Source organism: Lissotriton helveticus, chromosome 10, assembly GCF_964261635.1.
Source record: "Lissotriton helveticus chromosome 10, aLisHel1.1, whole genome shotgun sequence".
Lineage (NCBI taxonomy): Eukaryota > Metazoa > Chordata > Amphibia > Caudata > Salamandridae > Lissotriton > Lissotriton helveticus.
The window spans coordinates 61,214,453-61,228,347 of record NC_136071.1 but is presented as its reverse complement, the minus strand read 5'-3'; the positions used below and the strand labels follow the sequence as shown (position 1 = coordinate 61,228,347).

The following is a 13,895-nucleotide window of genomic DNA, read 5'->3' as shown; positions in this document are numbered from 1 at the left end:
TCTAGTTCATTGGCTGGAGAGATCGACTGACTGGCCACATTTTCCACAATTCAGAGCAAACTCAGTGGTTCCACTAAGGCAATATCTTGTTAAAACTGAAAGAGTTAGAAAAGGATTGTTGATTCACATTTAAGAAGAATGAGAAAACTAAGCAATAACTACGTCAAAGTGGAAGGCCAGGAATGCATTGTATTTATCCAATACGGTGCATTCTTGTCCTTTTCCCCTGTGCTGGCGCCGGTTCGCAAATCTAGTGCCAACACAGGCACCCTTGCACCATGTTGTCAGCAGGATAGTTTAATGCAAGAAGTGGCAACTTTCTTTACAAAAATAACCTTGGGAGGCTGCTGACCCAGGGGCGTAACAAACGCCCCCGCAGCCCCCGCGGTACGGGGGGCCCCACTCTCTTCAGTTAATGAAGGGGGCCCGGCCCCCCCTCAGCTCTTCGGTGAGAGAGGCTTGCGCTAATGCAAGCCTTTCTCCGTCTGTGTCTGAAGCAGGTGAAGCCTGCTCTGAGCCCCTGGCCCCCTGCCTCTAAGTGAAGAGAAAGAAAGTATCAACATACATTGTTTCTCTTCAGTCAGAGGTGCCAGGCTCGGAAAGAGGGTGGGGGTGGGGGCCCAGAGACAGCTTTCCCCACAGGGCTCTGCTCCTCTGAGAGGAGCCAAGGACAAGGATGGGGGTGGGGGCCCCAGAGAGTAGGAGGCAGCACAGAGCACTGCTCAGGACCCTGAAAAGGATGGAGACTGGGGGCCCCAGAGAGAGAGGAGGCGGCACAGAGCATTGCTCAGGACTCTGTCAAGGATGGAAGGGGGGCTTGGGGCCCCAGAGAGAGAGGAGGCAGCACAGAGCACTGCTCGGGACCCTGACAAGGACGGGACTGGGGCCCCAGAGAGAGAGGAGGCAGCACAGAGCACTGCTCGGGATCCTGACAAGGACGGGGCTGGGGGCCCCAGAGAGAGAGGAGTCAGCACAGAGCACTGCTCGGGACCCTGACAAGGACAGGGGCTGGGGCCCCAGAGATAGAGGAGGCAGCACAGAGCACTGCTCGGGACCCTGACAATGATGGGGGTGGGGGCCCCAGAGAGAGAGCAGGAGGCAGCACAGAGCAATGCTCGGGACCCTGATAAGGATGGGGGTGGGGGCCCCATAGAGTAGGAGGCAGCACAGAGCACTGCTCAGGACCCTGACAAGGACGGGGGGGGCCCAGAGAGAGAGCAGGAGGCAGCACAGAGCACTGGTCAGTGCCCTGACAAGTCAGGGGATGGGGGTCCCAGAGAGCAGGAGGCAGCAGAGAGCACTGCTCAGAAACCTGACAAGGACGGGGTGGGGCCCCAGAGAGAGAGCAGGAGTCAGCACAGAGAACTGCTCAGGACCCTGACAAGGAGGGGGGTGGCGGAGAGAGAGCTGAAGGCAGCACAGAGCACTGCCCGGGACCCTGACAAGGGTGGGAGTGGGGCCCCCCAAAGACAGCATTCTCCAGGGCAAAGCTCATATGAGAAGGGATGAGGCAGCAAAATGGTGCCCTCAGGTAAGCACTCTTGTTAGGAGCGCCATGTGGGCAGCCGCAGGGGGGGCAAGGGGGGCCGAGTCAGGTGCAAGGCAGAGGGGAGAAAGGTGCAAGGTAGAGAGGAGATGGGTGCAAGGTAGAGAGGAGTATGGTGCAAGACAGAGAGGAGATGGGTGCAAGCCGGAGAGGAGATGGGTGCAAGGCAGAGGGGAGAAGGGTGCAAGGCAGAGAGGAGAAGGGTGCAAGGCAGAGGGGAGAAGGGTGCAAGGCAGGGGGGAGAAGGGTGCAAGGCAGAGGAGAGAAGGGTGCAAGGCAGAGAGGAGAAAGATGCAAGCTAGAGGGGAGAAGGGTGCAAGGCAGAGAGGAGAAGGGTGCAAGGCGTAGGGGAGAAGGGTTCAAGGCAAAGAGGCAGAGGGGAGAATGGTGCAAGGCAGAGGGGAGAAGGGTGCAAGGCGGAGGGGAGAAGGGTGCACGGCAGAGGGGAGAAGGGTGCAAGGCAGAGAGGAGAAGGGTGCAAGGTAGAGAGGAGAAGGCTGCAAGGCAGATGGGAGAAGGGTGCAAGGGAGAGAGGAGTAGGGTGCAAGGTAGAGAGGAGAAGGGTGCAAGGCGGAGGGGAGAATAGTGCAAGGCAGAAGGGAGAAGGGTGCAAGGTAGAGAGGAGAAAGGTGCAAGGCAGAGGGGAGAAGGGTGCAAGGTAGAGAGGAGAAGGGTGCAAGGCGGAGGGGAGAATAGTGCAAGGCGGAGGGGAGAAGGGTGCAAGGCGGCGGGGAGAAGGGTGCAAGGCAGAGAGGAGAAGGGTGCAAGGTAGAGAGGTGAAGGGTGCAAGGCAGAGGGGAGAAGGGTGCAAGGGAGAGAGGAGAAGGGTGCAAGGTAGAGAGGAGAAGGGTGCAAGGCAGAGGGGAGAATAGTGCAAGGCGGAGAGGAGAAGGGTGCAAGGTAGAGAGGAGAAGGGTGCAAGGGAGAGAGGAGTAGGGTGCAAGGTAGAGAGGAGAAGGGTGCAAGGCGGAGGGGAGAATAGTGCAAGGCAGAAGGAAGAAGGGTGCAAGGTAGAGAGGAGAAGGGTGCAAGGCAGAGGGGAGAAGGGTGCAAGGTAGAGAGGAGAAGGGTGCAAGGCGGAGGGGAGAATAGTGCAAGGCGGAGGGGAGAAGGGTGCAAGGCGGCGGGGAGAAGGGTGCAAGGCAGAGAGGAGAAGGGTGCAAGGTAGAGAGGTGAAGGGTGCAAGGCAGAGGGAAGAAGGGTGCAAGGCAGAGAGGAGATGGGTGCAAGGCAGAGAGGAGAAGGGTGCAAGGTAGAGAGGAGATGGGAGCAAGGCGGAGGGGAGAAGGGTGCAAGGTAGAGGGGAGAAGGGTGCAAGGCAGAGGGGAGAAGGGTGCAAGGAAGAGGGGGAGTAGGGTGCAAGGCAGATGGGGAGAAGGGTGCAAGGCAGAGGGGAGAAGGGTGCAAGGGGGATGGTGATGAAGTAAAAATTGGAGAGAGAGTAGAGTGAGAGAGAGAGAGAGTAGAGAGAGAGAGTAGATAGAGAGTGGAGAGAAAGTGGAGAGAGAGTGGAGAGAGAGTGGAGAGAGAGTGAGTGTAGAGAGAGAGAGTGTAGAGAGATAGAGTGCAGAGAGGGAGAGTGGAGAGAAGGAGAGTGGAGAGAAAGAGAATGGAGAGAGAGAGAGTGGAGAGAGAGTAGAGAGAGAGACTGGAGAGAGAGTGGAGAGAGAGTAGAGAGAGAGTGGAGAGAGAGTAGAGAGGAGAGAAAGAGAGAGAGTAGAGAGGAGAGAGAGGGTGGAGAGGGAGTGTGTGGAGAGAGAGAGTGGAGAGAGAGTGGAGAGGGTAAAGAGAGACAGAGAGTGGAGAGAGAGAGTGGAGAGAATGGAGAGAGTAGGGAGAGAGAGTAGGGAGAGAGTACAGACAGTAGAAAAACATTGGAGGGACAGTGGAGAGAGAGACAGTCGATAGACAGGGAGAGAGAGTGGAGAGAGAGAGTGTGGAGAGAGAGAGGAGAGAGAGAGAGAGGAGAGAGATAGAGAGTGGAGAGAGAGAGAGAGAGAGAGAGAGAGAGAGAGAGTGGAGAGAGAGAGAGAGTGGAGAGAGAGAGTGGAGAGACTGGAGAGAGAGAGAGTGGAGAGAGTGGAAAGAGAGAGTGGAGAGAAAGTCGAGAGAGTGGAGGGAGAGTAGAGAGAGAAGAGAGAGTAGAGAGAGAGAAGGGAGAGAGACAGTGGAGAGAGAGTGGAGGAGAGTGGAGGGAGACATTGGAGAGAGAGTGGGGAGAGAGTAGAGAGAGAAGAGAGAGAGTGGAGAGAGAGAGAGTGGAGCGAGAAAAGAGAGAGAGAGTTGTGTGGGCGGAGAGAGAGAGAGTGGAGAGAGTGGAGAGAGAGAGAGAGTGAAGAGAGAGAGAGGAGAGAGAGGAGAGAGAGAAGAATGGAGAGAGGAGAGAGAGGGAGTGGAGAGATAGAGAGTAGAGAGAGTGGAGAGTGAGAGAGTAGAGAGAGTGTAGAGAGAGTGTAGAGAGGGCGGAGAGAGAGTAGAGAGAGTGGAGAGAGAGTAGAGAGAGAGAAGGGAGAGAGAGAGTGGAGAAAGAGTGGAGAGAGAGTGGAGGGAGAGTGGAGAGAGTGGGAGAGAGTGGAGAGACAGTGGAGAGAGAGAGACAGTGGAGAGAGAGACAGTGGAGAGAGAGTGGAGAGTGAAGAGAGAGTGAAGAGACAGTGATGAGAGGGACAGTGGAGAGAGAGATAGTGGAGAGAGAGACAGTGTGGAGAGAGAGAGAGAGAGAGAGAGTGGAGAAAGAGTGGAGAGAGTGGAGTGAGAGTAAGTGGACAGAGAGTGAGTGGAGAGAGAGAGAGTAGAGAGAGTGGAGAGAGAGAGAGAGTGGAGAGAGAGTAGAAAGAGAGAGTGGAGAGAGAGTGAGTGGAGAGAGGGTGAGTGGAGAAAGAGTGAGTGGAGAGAGTGAGTGGGGAGAGTGAGAGTGGAAGGAGAGAGAGTGGAGAGAGAGAGAGTGGAGAGAGAGAGTGGAGAGAGAGAGAGTGGAGAGAGAGAGAGTGGAGAAAGAGTCGAAAGAGAGAGTGGAGAGAGAGAGTGGAGAGAGAGTGGAGAGAGAGTGAGTGGAGAGAGTGAGAGTGGAGGGAAATAGAGTGGATAGAGAGAGAGTGGAGAGAGAGAGTGGAGAGAGCGAGAGTGGGGAGAGAGTAGAAAGAGAGAGTGGAGAGAGAGAGTGGAGAGAGAGTGGAGAGAGAGTGAGTGGAGAGAGAGTGAGTGGAGAGAGAGTGAGTGGAGAGAGAGAGTAGAGAGAGAGTGGAGAGAGAGTAGAGAGAGAGAGTGCAAAGAGAGAGAGTGGAGAGAGAGAATGGTGAGAGAAGAGAGAGAGAGAGTGGAGAGGGAGAGAGAGTGGAGAGAGAGAGTGGAGAGCAAGAGAGTGGGGAGATTGGAGAGAGAGAGTGGAGAGAGTGGAGAGAGAGAGAGAGGAGAGAGAGTAGAGAGAGTGGAGAGAGAGTAGAGAGAGTAGAGAGAGAGTGGAGGGAGAGTAGAGAGAGAGAGGAGAGAGAGTAGAGAGAGTGGAGAGAGAGTAGAGAGAGTAGAGAGAGTAGAGAGAGAGTGGAGGGAGAGTAGAGAGAGAGAAGGGAGAGTAGAGAGAGAGAAGGGCGAGAGAGTGGAGGAGAGTGGAGGGAGACACTGGAGGTAGAGTGGGGAGAGAGTAGAGAGGGTGGAGAGAGAGAGTGAAGGGAGAGAGAGAGGAGAGAGTGGAGAGAGAGGAGAGAGTGAAGGGAGTGGAGAGAGTGGAGAGAGAGAAGAGAGAGAGATTTGTGTGGGTAGAGAGAGAGAGAGTGGGGAGAGAGAGAGTGGAGAAAGAGAGTGGAGAGAGAGAGAGAGAGTGGAGAGAGAGAGTGGAGAGAGAGAGTGGAGAGAGAGAGTGGGGAGAGAGTGGAGAGAGTGGAGAGAGAGTGGAGAGAGAGGAGAGAGAGAAGAGTGGAGAGAGGAGAGAGAGAGAGTGGAGAGAGAGAGTAGAGAGAGTGGAGAGTAAGAGAGTAGAGAGAGTGTAGAGAGAGAGTAGAGAGAGTGGAGAGGCAGTATAGAGACTGGAGAGAGAGTGGAGAGAGTGGGAGACAGTGGAGAGACAGTGGAGAGAGAGACAGTGGAGAGAGAGTGGAGAGTCGAGAAAGAGTGGAGAGACAGTGGCGAGAGAGACAGTGGAGAGAGAGATAGTGGAGAGAGAGAGAGTGGAGAGAGAGAGTGGAGAGAGAGAGAGTAGAGAGAGAGTAGAGAGAGAGAATAGAGAGAGAGAGTGGAAAAAGAGTGGAGAGAGTGGAGAGAGAGAGTGGAGAGAGAGGAGAGAAAGAAGAGTGGAGAGAGGGGAGAGTGAGAGAGTAGAGAGAGTGTAGAGAGAGAGTAGAGAGGGAGTAAAGAGACTGGAGAGAGAGAGTAGAGAGAGAAGGGAGAGAGAGAGTGGAGAGAGAGTGGAGGGAGAGTAGAGAGAGTGGGAGACAGTGGAGAGACAGTGGAGAGATAGACAGTGGAGAGAGAGTGGAGAGTGGAGAAAGAGTGGAGAGACAGTGGCGAGAGAGACAGTGGAGAGAGAGATAGTGGAGAGAGAGACAGTGGAGAGAGAGAGAGTGGAGAGAGAGAGAGTGGAGAGAGAGAGTAGGGAGAGAGTAGAGAGAGAGAGTAGAGAGAGAGTGGAGAAAGAGTGGAGAGAGAGTGGAGAGAGAGTGAGTGGAGAGAGAGAGAGTGGAGAGAGAGTAGAAAGAGAGAGTGGAGAGAAAGTGGAGAGAGAGTGGAGAGAGAGTGAGTGGAGAGAGAGTGAGTGGAGAGAGAGTGAGTGGAGAGAGAGAGAGAGAGAGAGAGAGAGAGAGAGTGCGAGTCGAGGGAGAGAGAGAGTGGAGAGAGAGAGTGGAGAGAGAGTAGTGAGAGAGTGTAGAGAGAATAGAGAGAGAGAGTGGAAAGAGAGAGTGGTGAGAGAGGAGAGATTAGAGAGAGAGAGAGTGGAGAGAGAGAGAGTGGCGAGAGTAGAGAGAGAGGAGAGAGTGGAGGGAGAGGAGAGAGTGGAGAGAGGGGAGAGAGAGAAGAGAGAGAGAGTGGAGAGGGTGGAGAGAGAGAGTGGAGAGAGAGAGGGTGGAGAGAGAGAGAGTGGAGAAAGAGAGTGGAGAGAGAGAGTGGAGCGAGAGAGTGGAGAGAGAGTGGAGAGAGAGAGTGGAGAGAGAGTGGAGAAAGAGAGAGTGGAGAGAAAGAAGAGAGGGAGAGGGTGGAGAGAGAGAGAGAGAGTGAAGAAAGAGAGTGGAGAGAGAGTGGAGAGAGAGAGTGGAGAGAGAGAGTGGTGAGAGAGTGGAGAGAGAGAAAGAGTGGAGAGAGAGTGGAGGGAGAGTAGAGAGAATGAGAGACAGTGGAGAGAGAGGCAGTGGAGAGAGAGACAGTGGAGAGAGGGAGAGTGGAGAGAGAGTGGAGAGAGAGAGAGAGTGGAGAGACAGTGGAGAGAGGGACAGTAGAGAGAGAGAGAGTGGAGAGAGAGACAGTGGAGAGAGAGAGTAGAGAGAGACAGTGGAGAGAGTAGAGAGAGGAGAGAGAGTGGAGAGAGAGAGAGAGAGAGAGTGAAGAGAGCGAGTGGAGAGAGTGGAGAGAGAGTGGAGAGAGAGTGGAGAGAGTGAGAGAGTGGAGAGAGAGTAGAGAGAGTAGAGAGAGTGGAGAGAGAGTAGAGAGAGTGGAGAGTGAGAGAGTAGAGAGAGTGGAGAAAGAGTAGAGAGAGAGAAGGGAGAGTAGAGAGAGAGAAGGGAGAGAGAATGGAAAGAGAGTGGAGGGAGAGTAGAGAGAGTGAGAGACAGTGGAGAGACAGTGGAGAGAGAGACGGTGGAGAGAGAGACTGTGGAGGGGGAGACAGTGGAGAGAGAGAGTAGAGAGAGAGTGGAGAAAGAGACAGTGGAAAGACAGTGGAGAGAGACAGTGGAGAGAGAGTGGAGAGAGGGACAGTGGAGAGAGACACTGGAGAGAGAGTGAGAGGATGGAGGGAGTAGAGAGAGTGAGAGAGTGGAAAGAGTAGAGAGAGTGGAGAGAGAGAGTGAAGAGAGAGAGTGGAGAGAGTGGAGAGAGAGAGAATGGATAGAGAGTATAGCAAGTAGAGAGAGTGGAGAGAGAGTAGAGAGAATAGAAAGATTGGAGAGAGAGTAGAGAGAGTGGAGAGAGAGTAGAGAGAGAGAAGGGAGAGTAGAAAGAGAGAAGGGAGAAAGAGAGAGAGAGAGTGGAGAGAGAGAGAGAGTGGAGAGAGAGTAGAGAGAGTGAGAGGCAGTGGAGAGAGAGAGACACTGGAGAGAGACAGTAGAGAGAGAGACAGTGGAGGGAGACAGTGGAGAGAGAGTGACAGTGGGGAGAGAGTGGAGAGAGAGTGGAGAGAGACTGGAGAGAGAGTAGAGAGAGTAGAGGGAGTGAGAGAGTGGAGAGACAGTGGAGAGAGAGACGCGGGAGAGAGAGAGACAGTGGAGGGAGAGACAGTGGAGAGACAGTGGAGATAGAGTGGACAGAGTTGAGAGAGGGAATGGAGAGAGAGATAGAGTGGAGAGAGAGTAGAGACTGACTGACTCAGAGTCTGAATACTGACTGACGGAGAGACTGACTGGCTGAGAAACTGACAGAGAGAGAGAGACTGACTGACTGAGAGAGACTGACTGACTGACAGAAAGAGAGAGATAGAGAGACTGACAGAGAGAGAGACCGAATGACTGATAGACTGGCAGAGAGAGAGAGACTGACAGACTGACTGACTGACAGACAGACTGACTGAGAGAGACTGAATGACAGAGAGAGAGAGAGACCTGACTGACTGAGAGAGAGAGACTGACTCATTGAGAGAGAGAGAGAGAGAGAGAGAGAGAGAGAGAGAGAGAGAGAGAGAGAGAGAGAGAGAGAGAGAGAGAGAGAGAGAGAGAGAGAGAGAGAGAGAGAGAGAGAGAGACTGTGATGGAATTGGGGTCACAGTGTGTATGAAGCTATGCAATCTCTTAAGATTGCTATTTTCTACTAATAAAAATGTATTATCAAAATGTGCTCTTTGTAGTTACATCTACTTTTGAAGTACTGCATTGTCACTTTGTCTAATGTTTTAAAACGGAAACGAGAAGGAGCAGTGGATGCACTTTTGTCAAAACAGAACGATGAGTGGGCCCGATGTTGTATATCATGACAGGAGTCTGCATCAGGAAACCCACCTAAAATTGGGCAAACCTCCCTGGCGTACTGATGGCAGGGACCCTGTAATGAATGGACCACCACCTATGATAGCCTGCTGGCAGACTAAGCCCAACCTTTAACTCCACCATCCAGTGTTACTTACAATGGCATGGGTTCTTTGTTTTTAACTATTTTATACGCAAAATTGTACACAATGTGATTTGGGGAAAAACTTTTAAAGATATTGTTTTATATCTAAATAAAGATTATTATTACACTCAATAGCCCCGCATCCCCTGCAGTATGGCGGGTCGCTGGCCTGAGAGCTCTAGACTGGCACGGAGGATGGGAGGGGGCCCACTCCATGTAGTTTGCAGGGGGGCCCCCTCAAGTTTTGTTACGCCACTGCTGCTTCCTCTTTCTATGTGACCTGCAAAACAACACGAAGAAATAAAGTTATTTCTCCTCATTGTGCCTCCCCTAGGGAGGCATAAGGTTTTGTCTATTCCCAGGTTTACATGGGGTTGTAAATCTTGGTAATTACACGGGTGTTGCATGGAAAACCCACAGCAGTGCCCATAGAATACCTCCCTTGCATAGAGTAAGGAAACGCAGCGATTTGCGTTATGGTTGAAAGGTTTGCGCCATTATTTCATCACTAAAAGTGATGCAACGGCAACACAAGCCTCTCAATAAATATGCAATTAAAAAAGTCAAAGCAAGTCATGAAACAAATGCTCCTGCTGTTTAACATTATATTTCTGCAAACACTCCTGTTCAAGGAATTTTACCGAAAGTCTGCCCATTAGTGCTGCTGTTCTTGAGTCGATATAAAAAGTAGTCCTCACCTGAGAGGGTATACCTCCCCATAGGACGGTGCTCCCATTAATGACCAATTTAAAACCTGACAGAGCCTTGGCATCATAGGTTCCCACTTTCTCAAAGCTGCTGCTGTCATTGGATGTCACGTGCCAGTATAACACATCCAGGAATGGGCGCGAATCCCCATTTGAGTCAAAAAAACGTTCGCTGTCAGCCGAGCTGCTTGTGCGAACGTTCTTCACATAGTGCAACATCTGTGCATAAACCATAAAAGATGATTCAATAGGTATATAAAGAATTTGAAAAGGATATTCTGATTTGCAATGTTTGGAATGTGGTGCAAGGGTTGGGAGAGATGTCTTGTTGGCAGATAATGATTACTGATTGGACATAGAAGGTAAGGGGTGGAGACAGATTTGATGGAGTCAGGTAAAGATGAGGTGGGGATGGGTGTAACAGTGGGAGCAGTGAAGCCAACAGATGAACAAGTGAAAATTGTGAGGGCATCATCTCAATTAGAGTAAGTCTAATACAAAGCTTAAAATTGAATTTAGTGCGAAATTTATAGTCACATTTTTTTGTTCTTTCAGGGCATATCGTTGTAACAAACCCTAACTAGAGAAGGTGATACACAGCCTTGAAGTGTTGTGCCAGAGAGCAACTTTTATCCTGAAGAGACGTGCAAAATTTAGGGTTTCAAAGGATTGTCTAGATGTAATATATAACACAGAATTCAGGATTGTCACTGTACTATACAACTCTCAATAATTGACTGACATCCCTGTTGTTGTACATATATATCATATTTTATTGTTCAATTCACTGCACCTTTGAGCAGTGCACTGTCTGCACTAATATAAATAATGTAATATCTGTTTTGTGAATAAAAACCAGGAGCCATTCTTGGCTTTGAGGAAGACTTCATCTTATTATTTCACTAAACTTCATGGGGTTACATCAATGAGACCCACAGAACTCATTGGTTGTCTTTAGAATTCTGTGCAGTGCTTTATTTACCAGATGAAGCATTACTAAACCCTTCTGAGATTTCCTAACCTAAATGAAACATAACATGGTCTATTGAAGTTTGCAACCCATTTTTGTATGATATTTCTCTGTGTCTGACCAGCCAGTTTTCTCCATTCACTTGTCCCCATGCTTTTCCTGGGTAAATATAAATGGGGAAATTAATCAGTTTTAAGTCTTCAAGAAACCAAAGCATCTGTAGTATATGTGAGAAAATGTTTTAATAAAAAATATGGTTATTCCATATAGCGGCAATGTCCTGATCGACTATCAAACTAATACGGAGATGGTGCTTCTGCTTTTTTAATAGTATTTGTTAGAAATCTGCCATTTTCTGTGTTGTTACGCAAAATTTTTCACCTTTTTTGGGACCCATTTTTGCTTGCCTTAGAACTCGTTTCCCTTTACCCCTCCTAACCAGTAGTAAACTGTCTGTTCTCACCCTTTAAAAATGGTTACATTGACTCATTCGTCGTTGGCATATTCAACTTGCCTGTATGTCTCTAATTTATGCTGTAGAAAGTCTACCCATGACCTGGAAGTTGAATGAGTATGATAGCAGTGCAAATATAGCTATACACCTACCTTAAGTAGCCTGACTGCTACAGTGTGCAACCTGATGTGCAATCTTTCAAAAAGCCCTTTTTGACAGTTGAAGACCTTCCTATCAAATTTAAGTAGTCATCCCTATGTGCACCAGTGGCACACAAGGCAGGGTGCATAGGATTTATAAGTGGGACAGGTAGAAAACTAAGCTTGCCATTTGCATATGCTAATACCACTATGGCAAGCCTGGGTGCCCTATGTTTAAAACAAGAGTACAAATTAAAAGAATAATTAGTGCCAACTTGTGAAAGAAGCCAGCAAAAATAATTAAGCCACTATTTAAAAAAAATAAAAAAATGTAAAGGTTGTCAGATTAAAAAAAAAAAAAGAAACAGTAAAGAAACTTAACTTTTAAAGAGTTACCCTTTACTTGCCTTGTATTTCAGAAGACTAATTAGCATAAGGCTTTGCCAAATCCAAGCCTGTTTTCAGCTATGAATGGGGTGTGAATGAGGTAGATACTTCCTCTCAGAAGCTACATAATAGATTGACCCGAATAAGCAGGGATGACTTCTCTGAGCTCTGCGGAATCTTGAGGGTGGAGGCTGTAGACATAATATTGACACCATAGTGTTGCATTCCGACTTCCAGGTCTGTTTGAGTCACATGCAACTCTTTGGTTAATTTAAAATGGAGATAACAGTATGCTTCCTTCCTTTGTCCTTCCCGTCTTCTATCTCCCAGTTTGTTAAGGGTATAGGGCTTGCTTCAGTTTGGATGTTAGTGTTAGACGTGGGAGAACATTGGTGATTACTATACCACACCCACCTCTGCACCCACAGCCCTCAGAGCCCAAGTTAAAGATTTTTACCATCTTGATCTGACATAAGGCATTTTAGGCGTATTTGCAGTGTTGCAAAGAGGAACTACTGAAAATGTAGTCAGGACTGCTCCCAGTCCTGAGAACCCATCCTCATTGTTTAAGGCAGTGATCTTCAAACCTTTTAATGCAGCGTCCCTCCCCCCTATCAAGTGACAAAATTAAATCATCAGGAAGACCCCTCCAAATGCTGAACAATTTTTCTATTACATTGCCAATTTTTAAATAGGTCTAAACTTACTTAAACATTGCAGTTAAGTTGTATTTCCATTTTAAAAACAATCAAATGTATGATTGCCAAACTTACTATTCTGGTCAGGCAGGCCTTATGAATGTGTAAAAGTATCCTCAGTGTGATTATTAGAAATGGGGGTGGGGGATTTGGTGTCCCTTCCCCCACCCAGGATATAAATGACAAAAGATGTTAGTGATTGCAATTTACAGAGCGGCTTATTGCCACTCATTTTTTTCAGCTGAAAACAAAGCAGTTATCAGCAAAATAATTCTTTTGGCCAGAGCCTGTAGCACCCCCCCTCCCAGGGGGGCCTGCCCCTCAGTTTGAAGATCCCTGGTTAAGGGATAAAGGAGTACACAGGATTCATCCATACCTACTAGCAAGTGCAGACATAAATATGCCACTCCAAATCTTAATTGCTGCCCGTTCTGCCAGCTAGTATGTAGGGCAGCGACAAAGTGCAGCAAAGGGCAACAAAGGGCAACCACTCCTGTCTGTCTTGTGTACATTTCCGTATGGTGCTCCAGATGTAGTGCAGAGTTTTCATTTCTGTTTTCACAGTTCACCTACAGGCCTGACTCTATATTCCATTTGACCTCTGGGATCCAAAAGAGAGCTGTTCTTTTGTTGAGGTCCTGTTCGTATGGCGCGTCCTATCCAGTTCCATCTTTTCCTCATAGTGGTGGTGTCCTTGCTCTCTTGCTTGCATTTATTGAACAGTTCCTTGCTGGAGATGGTTTGCGACTGGAAAATGTGCAGGGTTCTTCTAAGGCCACTGGTGCGGAAGGCTGTCAGTTTAGTAATGTTGCTTTTTGTCATCTGCGAGTATTCTGATCTATACATATTGTGGACTGGGTGCAACTTTGGTAAAACCTAAACCTGGTGCTGGTGTGGTACTGCTATGACCTTCATACATTGTTCAGCATACTGAAGGCATTCCTGGCCTGTTTCATTCTACTCTTGATGTCTCTGTCTGTACCTCCATCATGTCTGATAGTACTGCCTAGAAATTAACCTCTTCAGACATGGCTAGGTCCTCTCCATCCACTTTGACTGGTGAAAGGTTTGGGATGTTGAGTGGCATGATTTCTGATTTATTTGTGTTGATCTTCAGGCTCACTTGCTCTGCATAGAGTTTGAGGCAAGACATCTTTTCCTGCATATGGTGGTGGTGTGTGAGAGAGCAAAGCTAGGTCAATTGCAAAGTCAAGGTCCTTCAGTGTAGAGAATAAGGTATATCTGATATCCTTGGCTTTATCTGCTGTCGTACATCTTATCACTCAGTTAAAAACTAGGTTGAAGAACAGCGTTGACATCACCCATCCTTGTCTTACACTAGTCTTGACTTCAAAGCTATATTCACTATCTCTCCCCTTGAAGGTAAATTTATCATAGAACCTCTTGATGAAGAGAGCTATCTGCTGAGATATGCCATAGGCTCTTGGTATACACAAAAGGCTATCATGATGGATATTGTCAAATACTTTCTCAAAATAAATAAAGGTGATGTATATTTGTCTTTGCCATTCAGTGCAATGCTCTGTGATGTTGAATAGAATGAGGATCTGATCAACACATCCGCCACCCTTACAGCGCCCAGCTTGTCCTTTTCTGAGCCCCTTTTCCACATCTTCAGACATGCTCTGTATAATAACTTTCACAAGCATTTTATTCAGGATTGACAGAAAGGTGATTCCATGTCAGTTGTTACATTTAATTAATTCTCCCCTCGTTGCAATCTT

The 13,895-nt window shown here is 48.9% G+C and overlaps 1 protein-coding gene across 1 annotated transcript in view; it reads right to left on the bottom strand.

Annotated features, from left to right (window-relative positions):
• Positions 1-13,895, bottom strand: part of LOC144783896 (extracellular calcium-sensing receptor-like) — a 61,489-nt gene that overhangs the window by 6,116 nt on the left and 41,478 nt on the right. The window contains exon 4 of the mRNA XM_078662638.1: positions 9,493-9,720. Coding sequence (XP_078518764.1) covers positions 9,493-9,720 — 228 coding nt within the window. The remainder of the gene's footprint in view (positions 1-9,492; positions 9,721-13,895) is intronic.